At 44.9% G+C, this 17552-nt stretch overlaps 2 protein-coding genes across 2 annotated transcripts; both read right to left on the bottom strand.

The window, feature by feature from the left end:
• Positions 1–423: 423 nt before the first annotated feature.
• LOC124137255 (macrophage-expressed gene 1 protein-like) lies at positions 424–2989 on the bottom strand. Its single transcript, XM_046503485.2, has one exon. It carries the CDS (start codon positions 2693–2695, stop codon positions 488–490), a length of 2208 nt encoding a protein of 735 aa, XP_046359441.2. The 5' UTR covers positions 2696–2989; the 3' UTR covers positions 424–487.
• An 11952-nt stretch (positions 2990–14941) lies between these two features.
• Positions 14942–17552, bottom strand: LOC124137256 (macrophage-expressed gene 1 protein). The gene has a single exon (XM_046503486.2). The coding sequence runs from the start codon at positions 17497–17499 to the stop codon at positions 15307–15309; it is 2193 nt and encodes a 730-aa protein (XP_046359442.2). The 5' UTR covers positions 17500–17552; the 3' UTR covers positions 14942–15306.

The raw sequence follows: 17552 nt of genomic DNA, 5'->3' as shown, positions 1-17552 counted from the left end.
GGAGACCGAGTCGATGCAGGTCTCAGACGTTTACCACTTCGGTGAAACCCACGAGCACGGGCATGGTGCTGACAAACCTAGAAACAGAATCGGGGCGAACCGGGGTTCGAACCCATAATCATAGGTTTCTGTCGTGCCCAAGGGACGCAACTCTGCACAGCGAATCGCGGCGCCTTAGGCGACTGGGCCCCAGAATTAAATGAATTAAATCACTCTAATACATTTTTCTAAATTCGACATACCTTTTATATCGCCTGTTGTGGTCTGGGTTTAATTTAGTTTTATTTTGTTCGGTACGCCTGTACTGAAACATTTGTACCTCGTCCAGGAATCGAATTTGACCTTAAACGAACCGCTGAGCAAGAGTTCCCCTGTGACAAACTGTTGTAATGAATTGTAAATTGAAAAAAACACAGGAAACAATTAAAACATTCTGAATTTATACAGTTATTGCTACTATTGCCTTAATTCTGACAGGAACATATTTCTATACATTTAAAGCCACACATTTACAAATTTCATGACTCATTACATTCACTGCGTCACTTCCGGTTGCACCATGGTTTCTTTGAGGAGACGGGTCGTCAATTGCAAAATGGCGGTATCCCGCTGATGACTTTCGACGTCGCTTGATAAGGACGATGATGATGGTGGAGATGACGACACAACCGAGAATAGCAACAACAGCGATCCCAGCTGCCCCCCCAGCAGACATACCACTTCCGGAAGACGACGACGTAGCTTCACCACCATGTGCATTGATGAATTGCATTGCCTCTTGATTCTTACGCCATGTCAGGGTCACGGGATCAAACACCACGTGGTTCTCAGTACTTGGGAGCAACAGAGGAGCAGTCTGGAATGGCGGCCGTCGGATCTTTGGAAGTCCAACTTCTGAGAGAGATCCCGCCAGAAGGCAGTAGTTGATCTCACAGCCCTGGTCGACGTAGGCCAGATGCTGACTGTAGCCCTTGGGACAATGCTTAGGCAAGGTTTTGGATCCTTGGAAGAACGAGTGCAGTGAGGGCAAGGCCGAGTTCATGTCACCCTTTGACTTAGGTTTAGGGTTCATAGCAAGAGGGTTACCAGTTGTACAGCTGATGAAACCTCCGAATGGCATGGAATACTTCATACCCAGCTCGTAGTCATCACTGATGCAGATGTGGAGATCCTTCCCCAAGGTGCGGGTGTAGAAGTTGACAGGGCAAGTCTTTCCTTGAGTGAGAGGGTTGTTCAGCTGTGACGTGTACATGCCTCCGAATAGGAAGCCGGAGTCCTGAGACACCGGACCCGTAGCTGCACACCAATGCATAATGTAGGTAGCTTCGCTGTGGTAGTAGTTGTCGTGGCAACACTTGTAGAACACCCAGCAGGAGGGACAAGAGTGGACCGACTTTGAGTCGGACAAGCGTCCAGTGTGCAGCTCTACTGATTCATACCCATCCGGGCAGGTATGCCCTCCTGTCTTAGGGTTGACTTGGTCGAGGCCAGAGCAGAGGTCTCCGTTGTTTGAGCCTGAAGACATATTGCAGGTTTGGTAAACTCCACCAAATGTTAGGTTAGTATAGGGACTTTTACACGTTCCGTCATCCAGGTTGGCCGCAGGGCTGAAGTTCGGCGAGTCCAGCTCTGTACAACCTCTGTACGTGTTAAACTCGTAGTAATGGAGAATAGTCTCCTCAACAAGGTTCTGAAGTTGATAGAGGACGGAGTTGGGCAGCTCGGGGAGAGAGGCGGAGTTGATGAGGAAGAAGAGGGGGTCACCGGACCTGTCCACAGCCACCAGTTCATGGTCCACCTCGTTTGTCCAGTCGTTGGCTGTGAAGTTGGATGCCTTGAACATAGGACCTCCCAGGGTATCTATCTGAGACGAAGATCTGCTCTTCTCATATGCTGTCTTCACTTCATTAGACGTAGAAGAATGATAAGAGACATCAATACTGAAGATCCCAAAGAACGAGGCACTCGCTCCAGCCGTTATTTGACTCTTTGTGAATTTCCTACTGTTCACAAATTCCGAAGACACCTGGTCTTCTTGCACCAAGGCAGCACCGGCATCCACACTGGTGACGACGTGTGTCCCAAAGTCCCGCACAAGAAGTTCACTATCATAGCGTGCTTGGTCCGTCTTGTTCAGTTGCAGACTTCCCGCGATACTCAGCAAACGAGACTTGAACGTGGGGTGGAGACTGGCGTCGGGTTGTAGCTTGGCTGAGTAGCGAACGTACCTCAGTTGGACTCGGGTTGTGTAAGACTTATCACCTATCTGTTTGGATTTCACACTCTCATAACCGGAAGAAAATGTACCACTGACTTTAACTGAGCCAAACTTAAGTCCCGTATCGATGTTAACACCGTGAGCCGTGGTACTGGTGTAGTTGGACCAATGAGAGATGAGCTCAGCATTAACGTTCAGCTTACTTGCTTTCAGAGGGATGGTGTTGACTGTATCGGGGATGAGGTAACGGCCGTCTTCAGTTGTCCGACACCTGGAGTAGTTGTAGACGACTACGAGACCGGCGTCCACGTTCCGCAGGTTGTCCCAGCCTTGACCAGGCAGAACTTCAAAACGCTCAAGTTTCTTGTTATCTCCGTAACACGCTCGGACGTCACCTTTGGGAAACTCAGGTTTCTGGACATTGTTAAGCCCGATTACGCCGGCTACAATACTAACAACGAGGACGAAGCCCAACATGTCGACTGTCGATGTCGCCACCCGCCGTCGTAGTGATTTACTGCAGGTTTATTGTAGTCCTATCGTGACGTGTTTTTACACCGTAAAACCCCGTTGAGCAGTACATCCGCTCCATATTTTGTTTGACAGATGCAGGTCAACAAACAATCGTGAATTCAAGGCAGAATGGGGGCATTTCGTGAAGAAGAATAACGTCGCCGTTAAAATAGCTCGCCAGCTTCAGCTGTATGTATGCTCTATATATGCTTATGACTATATATATTCTCGATAAACGTAGCGCTGAGGCCTGGTCTGGGAAAGGGACAGATACTGACGCGACCTCAAGAGCCGTGGGGTAGACATGGGGATTTCCCGAGAAATAGCCTTTCAACTCTGTTAGGTATGGTGGCCGAGAGGGGACATCGCTTTCTCGCTTTATCGCTTTCTCGCTCTGTCGCTTTCTCGCTTTATCGCTTTCTCGCTCTGTCGCTGTCTCGCTTTATCGCTTTCTCGCTCTATCGCTTTCTCGCTTTATCGTGTGTGTGTGTGTGGGGGGGGGGGGGGGGGGGGGGGGGACGGGAGGGGGGCTGATGTGGGTTTTAATCATAATAGAGAGCTGAGATTTATCCAGTCGCATTTCAAATTATACATATGGACGGAGTGTTAAAATTTTCTCACTATCTACCTAAATATGATTTGACAGTACAGACATATGTGCTTTTATAACGATCCAGGTATTTCTGCGTAAAAACAGAATTTGATTGATTTATGGCCCTATTTAGCTATTGGTTCCCCCTCCACCGGGCCAAGTTATCAAAACAAATAGCAAATAACACCGCTCAATAGCACTGAGTAGTAGGTGCTTCCTAAAAAGCAATAGTGTTTTCCTAAAAACAACGCTGATATCAATGTTTATCCTGTTTGCGGTGTAGATGTCATCAAAGTGGAAGTTCTCACCCAAGCAATGGTAATACTACCGGATGTCCATTATGTAATTTCTAGTTTTTGGATGACATATTGTTCTCAGTAACCGTAATGTGGAAATAGATAGTTGATTGGTTTTATATTCAAGTTGGTATTTCCGCTATTCAAAGTGTTCAGTGGGGTCGTCTTATCAACAGTCATTTCTGAGACATAAATGCAAAGTATAACTACCATATTCGACGTAATAAGCGCCGCTCTCTAATAAACGCACACGGCGATATTTGCTAATATATTGGTTAGTGAACAATCCCAATTAGCACCCCTTCCGATTGATTAATGTACACAAGACTTATTTATTCGCGTATAATACGCACTCGTGCGTTATATGCACACTTAATTATGGGCAATTAAATTCGGGAAAAATATATCTGTCGTAAACAAACATTTCAGGCTGTCAGCATAAAACACGAAATTTTTCTTTCAACTCAACTTTTTTTCACCAAAATAATATTCTAATTTTGAGAGCGCCCTGAGCGCTTATTACGTCGAATGTGGTAATTGTGTCTACGCTAAAAAATTTTGCATTTATAATTAACTTAATTAATTTCAAGATTTACAGTACATACTATTCAAAAGAAGTTAAAGAACACCCGATTTCTTCATATGACTATGGTTAGTCATTAGAAGAAGCGATAGAGCGAGAAAGCGAGAAAGCGATAAAGCGATAGGGCGAGAAAGCGATAGAGCGAGAAAGCGATAGAGCGAGAAAGCGATAAAGCGATAGAGCGAGAAAGCGATATTTCCCGTAATGCCGTACATTAAAACGTTTTTACTGACATTTAGTGATCCATTCCTGTAATTCTCACCGCTATTTTGCCTCTTATGATTAGATTTTTTAAACATCTTGTAGTAGATAAACATGTTACAAAATACAAAATAATTTTTTCTCGTTTAGCTTGTATATTTTCTTGTAGTGTAATAAATAAGCAAGATTCACAGAATACATATAGTCACTGTTCATATTTTCATTTTGTTCATAGTATCACCCCTCATTCCTCCATCAATCTTAAAACTGATAAAAAGGAGATCATATATTGACAAATAATTGTTAGTTTTAGTAGCCAGTTTGCATTGTTTATAACGTCCAAAGAATTATTTTTTTCGGTCATTAGATTTGGAATTGAAGCCGAATATGTGCTCGTCCGATTTTGGGATCACAATTATGTTCATTAAGTTGCATGTACATTATGCAAACAAAAGTTGTACATGTACATGGTTATGTTTCCCTTACAAAATACAGATGAATTACATATATATCTCTACCTTAAGTCACATGTACGACTTTCGAGAGCGTCATTAACCCGTAACACCATTCCTTGGACAACAGAAATGAAATGCGTCGTAAATATTAATTTAAACAACTCGTTTCTTATAATGACTTTCGATCAAACTGTCTTCGGGAATAAATTTTAATGCTAAAGTGCTTGTAAAATATAGTTTAACTTTCCCGCCAGGAGAGACTAGATATCTAGGAATATACATATTTATGTAGCAATTCTCTATCCATTTAAACTGTATGGTTTTAACAATTGTGCGTTCTGATGTGAGTTATGTAGTTATCTCTACTACCTTTTTACACAGACAATGAGTCGGACACAGACACAAACACATAGACACAGACACAAACACACACACACACACACACACACACACACACACACACTCTCTCTCTCTCTCTCTCTCTCTCTCTCTCACACACACACACACACTCACACACACACTCACACACACTCACACACATACATAATTTTGACAAAACTATACTTAAGATATACATAACATATTATAATGATAGCTGATTTAATATATGTTATAGATAATCATAGTAATGCATTTCATATTGTTATCAAGCTTAACTATGTGGCCACACTAATTATGTCTCTCCATATGTGTAGTTAACACAAGTACACATATCAACTGTGGTAACGCCACAGCAATGGGGGCAGTGGGGTAGCCAAGTGGTTAAAGCGTTCGATCGTCAAGCCGAAGACCCAGTTCGATTCCCCATATGGGTACAATGTGTGAAGCCCATTTCTGGTTTTCCCCGTGATATTACTGGATTATTGTTAAAAGCGACGTGAAACCATTCTCACTCATTCACTCACAGCGGTGTTTATCAACTAACTATATGCAAGTACATATATTTGTAGATTTGCAAGACAAGAAACACAATTCAAGTTAAACAAACATCAAATGTCAAAAAGAACATTTACGGACAACCTTATGACACACTGTATCATCATATACTACCGAAAACTAGTTATAGAACACCCACAATTCTAAGATTGTATTTTTGCAAAACAATCAGCCATGACTAATTAACCATAGTCTTCTTAACTTATATATATATTGTATATATTTAGATTTTAACCTGATTTATTTAGAGCGTATTGCCATGATCTGCCACGCGCTTTCGGCGTGATGGTCACATACAACTGAATAGGCCCATAAATAAATCAATTACATTTTACGCAAAAATCGGTGGGTTGTTTTAAAATCACCTACGTCTCTACAGTTAAATTATGTTTTAAGAAGTGAGTGAGTGAGTGAGTTGGGTTTAACGCCGCTTTCAACATTATTCCAGTTGTACCGCGGCGTGTCAGCTTAATGTGGAAGGAAAGCCAGAAGTGATGCAGGTCTCAGACGTTTACCACTTCGGTGAAACCCACGAGCACGGGTATGGTGCTGACAAACCTAGAAACATAATCGGGGTGATGTTTTAAGTAAATAGTGAGAAAAGTTCAACATTACCTCCCAAATGCAGTAGATATCACATGCGGCCCCTATAGTGGACAAGAGGGGATATTCCTAAACCGCGAGAAAGCGATAGAGCGAGAAAGCGATAAAGCGAGAAAGCGATAGAGCGAGAAAGCGAGAAAGCGAGAAAGCGAGAAAGCGAGAAAGCGATAGAGCGAGAAAGCGAGAGAGCGAGAAAGCGAGAGAGCGAGAAAGCGAGAGAGCGAGAAAGCGAGAGAGCGAGAAAGCGAGAGAGCGAGAAAGCGAGAGAGCGAGAAAGCGATGTCCCCTCTCGGCCACCATAGTTAGGTGCATCGAGGTCACGGTCTCCCGCAAAGCTTCAGCATGTGTAAACAGTGGCGAATAGATTGCTTATCTTAAAGATCTCTGACAGGTAGTTATAAATGCATTAAAAACAAACCCACTTTTGATCCAAGTAAGTGTATTGAAATACACCATGCTCACCAGCGATATACTTCCTGGTATGGCCTACCTAATACTGGGGGAAGTTTCATTGGAGTGGCTTCATTTGGCGTGGAGTTAGGGTGTGATATAAATACCCGTTGTAAAGATATTTATTATCATTTATCGTTTCATCATGCTCGCCCAAGGAAAGAAGAAGTGAGTGAGTGAGTATGGTTTTACGCCGCTTTTAGCAATATTCCAGCAATATCACGGCGGGGGACACCACCAAATGGGCTTCACACATTGTACCCATGTCGGGAATCGAACCCGGGTCTTCGGCGTGTCGAGCGAACGCTTTAACCACTAGGATACCCGACCGCCCCCAAGGATAGAAGAAGTATTTTTCTACTATTTTGTTTAATCAAAAACACCCAGCCCCCTTTTATCTATCCACTATGCTGTACTCTTTCAAACAAGTCGGGGATCATGAAATATAAATGTTAATACAAATATTGGGCTAAAGATAAGTGTTGACGAAAACATCATATGCAAGAACGTTTATGTCTGTATAACATAACACCAAAACACATCCCATAGTTTGCACGTGCCTCACGCAGTAGAGTTACACACGTACGTGGGTAGTCATTCCTGATTTTGACACTCTCAAGGAAGGTCGAGTAATCTCTGTTGACCAATGTTTCTGTCAATTGTATTGATTCTGGTTAGAAGTCGTCTACATGCAGCTCATCTCCAAGCTCGACTGCCACGTGTTGTACCACCCTTACAAATTGTCCCATTGCCAACAGATGTCAATGGTGTACGCAACCTCCACACTGGGGTAATCGTTCAGATGAGTCCCGTTTCACTATGAGCTTTTATTGATAGGCGCTATCCTGGCTGGCAACGTCGAAATGAACCCCTAGCCAATGTGAACATGAGGCCTCATGACAGATTTGGCGGTGGATCGGTAAGGGTGTGGGATGGCATCATTATGACTGACCGAACCCCACTCCGCATTGTGCAAGGAAAGATCACTGGGCAGTACTATCGGGACAACATACTGACACCTTTTGTTTGCAAGGCGTTTAAGTCGACGTTTCGTCTTTCAGGACGACAACGCTTGTGCTCACCGCGCACGAATCGTCAATACTCACCTCAAGCAGCACAACATCCAGAGAATGCCATTTCCAACAATGAGTGAAGCCCATTTCTGGTGTCCCCCGCCGTGATATTGCTCGAATATTGCTAAAAGCAGCGTAAAACAATACTCACTCATACACTCCAACAATGAGCCATGACCTTTCCCACACTGAACACGAGTGTGACATGATAGGGGGACGTGTGCGTCAGCATCACAGGACGGCGACCACGTTGGTTGAACTTGGCCAGGCGCTGCAAGGGGGTAGGTACAGACTCCCTCACATCGCCATGGGGAGAATAATATGTAGTATGCCTCGGTCGAGGGAATGGATGTTTGACAATTCGTAGCGGTAGTACGCAATGCTGATCCAACAACGTCAACTTTGAAATTTCCCGTCTTAACCCTATCGTACTTCAGGATCGTTGGCGGTCATAACATCTACTGTCATACTTCACTACAGGTTGTAAAATGTGTCCCCGCTTCGTTCATTATTATTATCATACAACTAATACAGAAAACTAACATCTCTTACAATTTCGGAAATCATTTTTCAAAGTGAATATGTAACATTGTCAAAAAGGTGGACATTTGTGACATCGGACCACATCCCAAGATGCCTATTCCCTTCAGAAGCCTTTGAGGTACAACGTTTAAAGTGTAGGTAGCAAATAGTTTTTAACAGAAGTAAACTTTTTTTAAGACATCTCTATGGGTGGAACCCATGACAAACAAGAGCACAGACTCAGTTGTCAAAACTGTGAAGAAAATATTCACAACTGCTTCTTTGCCCTGGATGATGATGTGCTGCAGGATCTGGTCAAAGACTATAACCAGAGATCACACAGTAAACCAGAGATCACACAGTAACAGAGATCACACAGTAAACCAGAGATCACACAGTAAACCAGAGATCACACAGTAAACCAGAGATCACGCAGTAAACCAGAGATCACACAGTAAACCAGAGATCACACAGTAAACCAGAGATCACACAGTAACCCAGAGATCACACAGTAAACCAGAGATCGCACAGTAAACCAGAGATCACACAGTAACAGAGATCACACAGTAAACCAGAGATCACACAGTAACCCAGAGATCACACAGTAAACCAGAGATCACACAGTAAACCAGAGATCACACAGTAAACCAGAGATCACACAGTAAACCAGAGATCACACAGTAACAGAGATCACACAGTAAACCAGAGATCACACAGTAAACCAGAGATCACACAGTAAACCAGAGATCACACAGTAACCCAGAGATCACACAGTAACCCAGAGATCACACAGTAACCCAGAGATCACACAGTAACCCAGAGATCACACAGTAACAGAGATCACACAGTAAACCAGAGATCACACAGTAAACCAGAGATCACACAGTAACCCATAGATCACACAGTAAACCAGAGATCACACAGTAACCCAGAGATCACACAGTAAACCAGAGATCGCACAGTAAACCAGAGATCACACAGTACCAGAGATCACACAGTAAACCAAAGATCACACAGTAAACCAGAGATCACACAGTAAACCAGAGATCACACTGTAAACCAGAGATCACACAGTAAACCAGAGATCACACAGTAACAGAGATCACACAGTAAACAAGAGATCACACAGTAAACCAGAGATCACACAGTAAACCAGAGATCACACAGTAAACCAGAGATCACACAGTAAACCAGAGATCACACAGTAACAGAGATCACACAGTAAACGAGAGATCACACAGTAAACCAGAGATCACACAGTAAACCAGAGATCACACAGTAAACCAGAGATCACACAGTAAACCAGAGATCACGCAGTAAACCAGAGATCACACAGTAAACCAGAGATCACACTGTAAACCAGAGATCACACAGTAAACCAGAGATCACACAGTAACCCAGAGATCACACAGTAAACCAGAGATCACACAGTAACCCAGAGATCACACAGTAACCCAGAGATCACACAGTAAACCAGAGATCACACAGTAAACCAGAGATCACACAGTAAACCAGAGATCACACAGTAAACCAGAGATCACACAGTAACCCAGAGATCACACAGTAAACCAGAGATCACACAGTAACCCAGAGATCACACAGTAAACCAGAGATCACACAGTAACCCAGAGATCACACAGTAAACCAGAGATCACACAGTAACCCAGAGATCACACAGTAACAGAGATCACACAGTAACCCAGAGATCACACAGTAAACCAGAGATCACACAGTAACCCAGAGATCACACAGTAAACCAGAGATCACACAGTAACCCAGAGATCACACAGTAAACCAGAGATCACACAGTAACCCAGAGATCACACAGTAACAGAGATCACACAGTAACCCAGAGATCACACAGTAAACCAGAGATCACACAGTAACCCAGAGATCACACAGTAACCCAGAGATCACACAGTAAACCAGAGATCACCCTCAGACATTCATGCGGAGAATGAAGCTTTGATACATTAATTAAACCTGTCAAACCAAAATCTCACACCAAGCACACCTTTAAAATGAGACTCATCTAACAAATACTTTTCAAAGAGACTATCAAGAAAACTTGACTGATGAAATCGATTTTATAAAAAGAAGAAACTATCCATATGGTATGCCAGTGTATCATCTGCAAGGCATTGCAAGGCATTGCAGACGATCCGACTCAAGGCAGTTTTCTTATGAAAATGCAGTGAGACGACAAGCCTGCTTATAGTATATGGCGAGTGGAATATGTTCTCAAGACAAGACAGAGAGCTGGTCAGAAGGAAGTATTTGTGAAGTGGGTGGGTTTTTCCAATAAAGTTAATACCTGCATTCTAATTATATAAATAGTGTGGTTTGCTTGATGACATGTGTTTACAACAGTAGGATTTGACGTTATCAGATTGGGCGATTGAAATGCTTCCGTATCTAGTTTCGTGTTGATGGTGTCCCAGTTATGGGGTTAGTTGATGGTGTCAGTACAGCTCAGTGTTGGAACTTGGAATATTTAGGAGGTAAATATATTGTTTACAATATAGTTTGTTTGTTTGTTTGTTGTTTAACGCCAGCAATATTACAGGTAGATGACGGCTGTCTGAAAATAATCGAGTCTGAATCAGACAATCCAGTGATTGACATCATGAGCATCGATCCTCGCAATTGGGATACGATGACATGCATCAACCAAGTCAGCGAGCCTGACCACCCGATCCCGTTAGTCGCCTCCTACGACAAGCATAGTCGCCTCTTACGACAAGCATAGTCGCCTTTTACGTCAAGAATGGGTTGCTGAAGACCTATTCTACCCCGGATGTTTACAATATAGAGCTAGGCCACCAGTTTGCTGAACGCGCAGTGTGTTTATCTCCATTCTACCATAACGCGAATTCGTTGGTGTTAGCCAAGGTATTGAGCGATATTGGTTGAGTCCAATGTTAAGAGTGATTATGGATCTGAATTAAGGAAACACCGATAATAGCTATCCATCACAGTTTAGTGTATATCATGAACCAGTGTTTATGTACACTATTATACTTCACTCCGTATGAAACAGGTTTAAAAAAATGTCACACAGCTTCTTCGTAAGTAAATACTTGTATATGCAACACAGTCCTATCCGTAATCCTAAGAAAAGTCCAGTGTACGCTTCCGACTATATGACAGGGATGTTTTGTGAATAGTTTTTAAATAGTGATGATACCAGGTATGCGTTAATGGTTAGTTTATCCTTCCCTACGGGGGCACCCGTCACAAACACATCCCTTGACATTTTATTGATATCCTAGTTATGTTCACAATGTATGGTTTTTTCAGTAACCTTTGGGTGGCACGGGGTGGCCCAGTCGTCTAAGGCGCCGCGATTCGGTGTGCAGAGTTGCGTCCCTTGGGCAGCCAGAAACTTATGATTGTGGGTTGGAATCCCGGTTCGCCCCGATTAGGTTTGTCAGCACCATACCCGTGCTCGTGGGTTTCACCGAAGTGGTAAACGTCTAAGACCTGCATCACTTCTGGCTTTCCTCCCACATTAAGCTGACACGCCGCGACTGGAATTCTGTTAAAAGCGGCGTTAAACCCAACTCACTCACTCAGTGACCCTTGGTGCTTTTGATAAATGATTAGAATGTTGCACAGCTAATTGCCCTCCTCCCTCCTCCAGGGGCTGTCGGGGAGCCTAGTGGTTAAAGCGTTTTAGCACAGTCCTGAGTTTTAGCACAAGAAGTCACACCCGCACCCACACGTGCATGCACGTCGCTATGAGTGCAATAATCTTGAAGGCGATGTTAAATTCCATTTCAGATCACCTCAGATCACCCCAACCCAATTCAACTCAAATCAACTCAACTAACCACAGAAACATGACATTCTGTTCATTTGAATTAGGTCACGATCACTTCCGTTATAAGATTAAAATCACTTTCCATCCATTATCACTGAAATCATTTAACAACTGCACCACAATCACCTTCACGGCGACCTTGACCTTCACAGATGTTACTCAACATTAAACAGTTCCCGTCCCCAGTGTCTTTATGAATTTGGGGATGACCTTGATCGAGTCCACTCAGCAATAGTTCGGCTATCCGGCGGTGGTCTGTAAATAATCGAGACTGGACCAGACAATCCAGTGATTGACATTATGAGCAATCTACGCCATTGGGATACGATGACATGCATCAACCTAGTCAGCTAGCCTGACCACCCGATCCCATCAGTCGTCTCTTACGACAAGTTCATTGCCTACTCATGAAAATCCTTTATGTGGATTAAAGTGTGCAAGGCGAACTAGGCATGTAAATTTATGTCATGCGCTGCAATTGTCAGCATTGAAACAACACAATAGGGTGGGCCAGTGGTAGTGTGTTACGTATAATCTCACACGAGGTCGGAGTTCGATTCCCCTAACGGAAATGACACGCCCATCTCAGTTTAAGTTTCTTAATATGTGAAATATTTCATTTCGTGAAAATATTACTCGAGACAAACATCAGTTGGGTAAAGTGCAGGAAACAATCTTTAACAACAACCAGGAAACACGTGTACTGACTCGCCAACCTCTACACAATGAATACAGGCGCTTAGGCCACACGTACTGACTCGCCAACCTCTACACAATGAATACAGGCGCTTAGGCCACGTGTACTGACTCGCCAACCTCTACACTCTGAATACAGGCGCTTAGGCCACGTGTACTGACTCGCCAACCTCTACACACTGAATACAGGCGCTAAGGCCACGTGTACTGACTCGCAAACCTCTACACTCTGAATACAGGCGCTTAGGCCACGTGTACTGACTCGCCAACCTCTACACAATGAATACAGGCGCTTAGGCCACGTGTACTGACTCGCCAACCTCTACACTCTGAATACAGGCGCTTAGGCCACGTGTACTGACTCGCCAACCTCTACACAATGAATACAGGCGCTTAGGCCACGTGTACTGACTCAACAACCTCTACACTCTGAATACAGGCGCTTAGGCCACGTGTACTGACTCGCCAACCTCTACACAATGAATACAGGCGCTTAGGCCACGTGTACTGACTCGCCAACCTCTACACTCTGAATACAGGCGCTTAGGCCACGTGTACTGACTCGCCAACCTCTACACTCTGAATACAGGCGCTTAGGCCACGTGTACTGACTCGCCAACCTCTACACACTGAATACAGGCGCTTAGGCCACGTGTACTGACTCGCCAACCTCTACACACGGAATACAGGTGTTTAGGCAACACGTACTGGCTCACCAACCTCTACACACGGTCTTCCCAACCATTATACATTGAATACAGGCGCTTAGGCCACGTGTACTGACTCGCCAACCTCTACACAATGAATACAGGCGTTAAGGCCACGGGTACTGACTCACCAATCTCTACACACGGAATACAGCCGTTAAGGCCACGTGTACTGACTCGCCAGCCATTATACACTGAATACAGGCGCTAAGGCCACGTGAACTGACTCGCCAACCTCTACACACGGAATACAGGCGCTTAGGCCACACGTACTGTCTCCCCAACCATTATACACTGAATACAGGCGTTTAGGCCACGTGTACTGACTCGCCAACCTCTACACACTGAATACAGGCGTTTAGGCCACGCGTATTGACTCACCAACCTCTACACACTGAATTTAGGCGTTTAGGCCACGTGTACTGACTCGCCAACCATTATACATTGAATACAGGCGTTTAGGCCACGCGTATTGACTCGCCAACCTCTACACATTGAATACAGGCGCTTAGGCCACGTGTACTGACTCACAAACCCCTACACACGAAATACAGGCGTTTAGGCCACGTGTACTGACTCGTCAACCTCTACACACTGAATACAGGCGTTTAGGCCACGCGTATTGACTCGCCAACCTCTACACACGGAATACAGGCGTTTAGGCCACGTGTACTGACTCAACAACCTCTACACACGGAATACAGGCGCTTAGGCCACGTGTACTGTCTCCCCAACCATTATACACTGAATACAGGCGCTAAGGCCACGTGTACTGTCTCGCCAACCTCTACACAATGACTACAGGCGTTGAGGCCACGTGTACTGACTCACCAACCTCTACACACTGAATGCACCTGACTGTTTAACCGCCTTTTTGTCAACAGAAGTGAGAACCAAGATAGGAAGTGGGGCGTCTCGTGGTTATCCACGAGCACGGGTATGGTGCTGACAAACCTTGAAACATAATCGGGACCAACCGTGATTCGAACCCACAATCATATGTTTCCGGCATGCCCAAAGGGACGCAACTCTGCACAGTGAATTGCGGCGCGTAAAACGACTGGGTCACTCGTGTCCTCTGGTGGTTAAAGCGTTTGCACATCACGTCGAAGACCCGGGTTCGATTCCCCTCAACGCTATAGTTTGTGAAACACAAGTCAGGTGCGCCGCCATTGCTGGAATATAGCTAAAACCATACTCACACACTATGATAGTAAGGTCGGCACAGATGGTAGGGCGGGAATTGTTAAAAAAGACACAATCAAGACAAGTCTTTCAGACATTAACATTTTATGGTTATAAATGGGAATGAATCTACATAGTATAAAACAATGTATATTATGCATTAAGAATCTTTTTATAACCATGTTGATGTCTCAACATTGCAAGAGTGAATTTGTTTCCAACCGTGTTTGACAGTATGTACATATCAAAGCAAACAGATAGGGTCATATATGATGCAAATTGTCCACAACAAACGAATCAATAATAGTTGTTGACACATTTTTTCGTACACATGTCTTTCACCAGTGGTTACACATACGTTCTGGCAAACTTGTCTTACATTGGTTACTGCAGTCTCCAGAAAGTAAAAGAATTGACAATCGCCTTTAGCTGGACCATATTAGTATAACGTCCCTACTCAACGTTTACATTCACTGCGTCACTTCCGGTTGCACCATAGTTACTTTGAGAAGACAGAAGGGGATCATCAATTGCAAGATGGCGGTATCCCGCTGATGACTTTCGACGTCGCTTGATAAGGACGATGATGATGGTGGAGATGACGACACATCCGAGAGTAGTAACCACAGCGATTCCAGCTGCTGCCCCAGCAGACATACCACTTCCGGTAGACGACGACGTAGCATCACCACCATGTGCATTGATGAATTGCATTGCCTCTTGATTCTTACGCCATGTCAGGGTCACGGGGTCAAACACCACGTGGTTCTCAGTACTGGGGAGCAACAGAGGAGCAGTCTGGAATGGCGGCCGTCGGATCTTTGGAAGTCCAACTTCTGAGAGAGATCCCGCCAGAAGGCAGTAGTTGATCTCACAGCCCTGATCGACGTAGGCCAGATGCTGACTGTAGCCCTTGGGACAATGCTTAGGCCAGGTTTTGGATCCTTGGAAGAATGAGTGCAGTGAGGGCAAGGCCGAGTTCATGTCACCCTTTGACTTAGGTTTAGGGTTCATAGCAAGAGGGTTACCAGTTGTACAGCTGATGAAACCTCCGAATGGCATGGAATACTTCATACCCAGCTCGTAGTCATCACTGATGCAGATGTGGAGGTCCTTCCCCAAGGTGCGGGTGTAGAAGTTGACAGGGCAAGTTTTTCCTTGGGTGAGAGGGTTGTTCAGCTGTGACGTGTACAGGCCTCCGAATAGGAAGCCGGAGTCCTGAGACACCGGACCCGTAGCTGCACACCAATGCATAATGTAGGTAGCTTCGCTGTGGTAGTAGTTGTCGTGGCAACACTTGAAGAAAAGCCAGCAGGAGTGACAAGAGTGGACCGACTTTGAGTCGGACAAGCGTCCAGTGTGCAGCTCTACTGATTCATACCCATCCGGGCAGGTATGCCCTCCTGTCTTAGGGTTGACTTGGTCGAGGCCAGAACAGAGATCTCCGTTGTTTGAGCCTGAAGACATACTGCAGGTTTGGTAAACTCCACCAAATGTCAGGTTAGTGTAGGGACTTTTACACGTTCCGTCATCCAAGTTGGCCGCAGGGCTGAAGTTCGGCGAGTCCAGCTCTGTACAACCTCTGTACGTGTTAAACTCGTAGTAATGGAGAATAGTCTCCTCAACAAGGGTCTGAAGTTGATAGAGGACGGAGTTGGGCAGCTCGGGGAGAGAGGCGGAGTTGATGAGGAAGAAGAGGGGGTCACCGGACCTGTCCACAGCCACCAGTTCATGGTCCACCTCGTTTGTCCAGTCGTTGGCTGTGAAGTTGGATGCCTTGAACATAGGACCTCCCAGGGTATCTATCTGAGACGAGGATCTGCTCTTCTCATATGCTGTCTTCACTTCATTAGACGTAGAAGAATGATAAGAGACATCAATACTGAAGATCCCAAACAACGAGGCACTCGCTCCAGCCGTTATTTGATTCTTTGTGAATTTCCTACTGTTCACAAATTCCGAAGACACCTGGTCTTCTTGCACCAAGGCAGCACCTGCATCCACACTGGTGACGACGTGTGTCCCAAAGTCCCGCACAAGAAGTTCACTATCATAGCGTGCTTGGTCCGTCTTGTTCAGTTGCAGACTTCCCGCGATACTCAGAAGACGAGACTTGAACGTGGGGTGGAGACTGGCGTCGGGTTGTAGCTTGGCTGAGTAGCGAACGTACCTCAGTTGGACTCGGGTTGTGTAAGATTTATCACCTATCTGTTTGGATTTCACACTCTCATAACCGGAAGAAAATGTACCACTGACTTTAACTGAGCCAAACTTAAGTCCCGCATCGATGTTTACACCGTGAGCCGTGGTACTGGTGTAGTTAGACCAATGTGAAATGAGTTCAGCATAAACGTTCAGCTTACTTGCCTTCAGAGGGATGGTGTTGACTGTATCGGGGATGAGGAAACGGCCGTCTTCAGTTGTCCGACACCTGGAGTAGTTGTAGACGACTACGAGACCGGCGTCCACGTTCCGCAGGTTGTCCCAGCCTTGACCAGGCAGAACTTCAAAACGCTCAAGTTTCTTGTTATCTCCGTAACACGCTCGGACGTCACCTTTAGGAAACTCAGGTTTCTGGACAGTGTTAAGCAATTCGCCCCCGATTACGCCGGCTACAATACTAACACCGAAGACGAAGCACAACATGTCGACTGTCGATGTCGCCACCCGCCGTCGTAGTGATTTACTTCCTCATTGCA

The sequence above is a fragment of the Haliotis rufescens genome, unplaced genomic scaffold (genome assembly GCF_023055435.1).
Source record: "Haliotis rufescens isolate VD_foot unplaced genomic scaffold, xgHalRufe1.0.p SCAF_11, whole genome shotgun sequence".
Lineage (NCBI taxonomy): Eukaryota > Metazoa > Mollusca > Gastropoda > Lepetellida > Haliotidae > Haliotis > Haliotis rufescens.
The sequence above is the reverse complement of the archived record's forward strand: the minus strand, read 5'-3'. Positions and strand labels throughout refer to the sequence as shown.

Coding starts and splice junctions, on each gene's coding strand:
- LOC124137255 (XM_046503485.2), bottom strand. CDS start 2,695: ATGTTGGGCTTCGTCCTCGTTGTTAGTATTGTAGCCGGCGTAATCGGG.
- LOC124137256 (XM_046503486.2), bottom strand. CDS start 17,499: ATGTTGTGCTTCGTCTTCGGTGTTAGTATTGTAGCCGGCGTAATCGGG.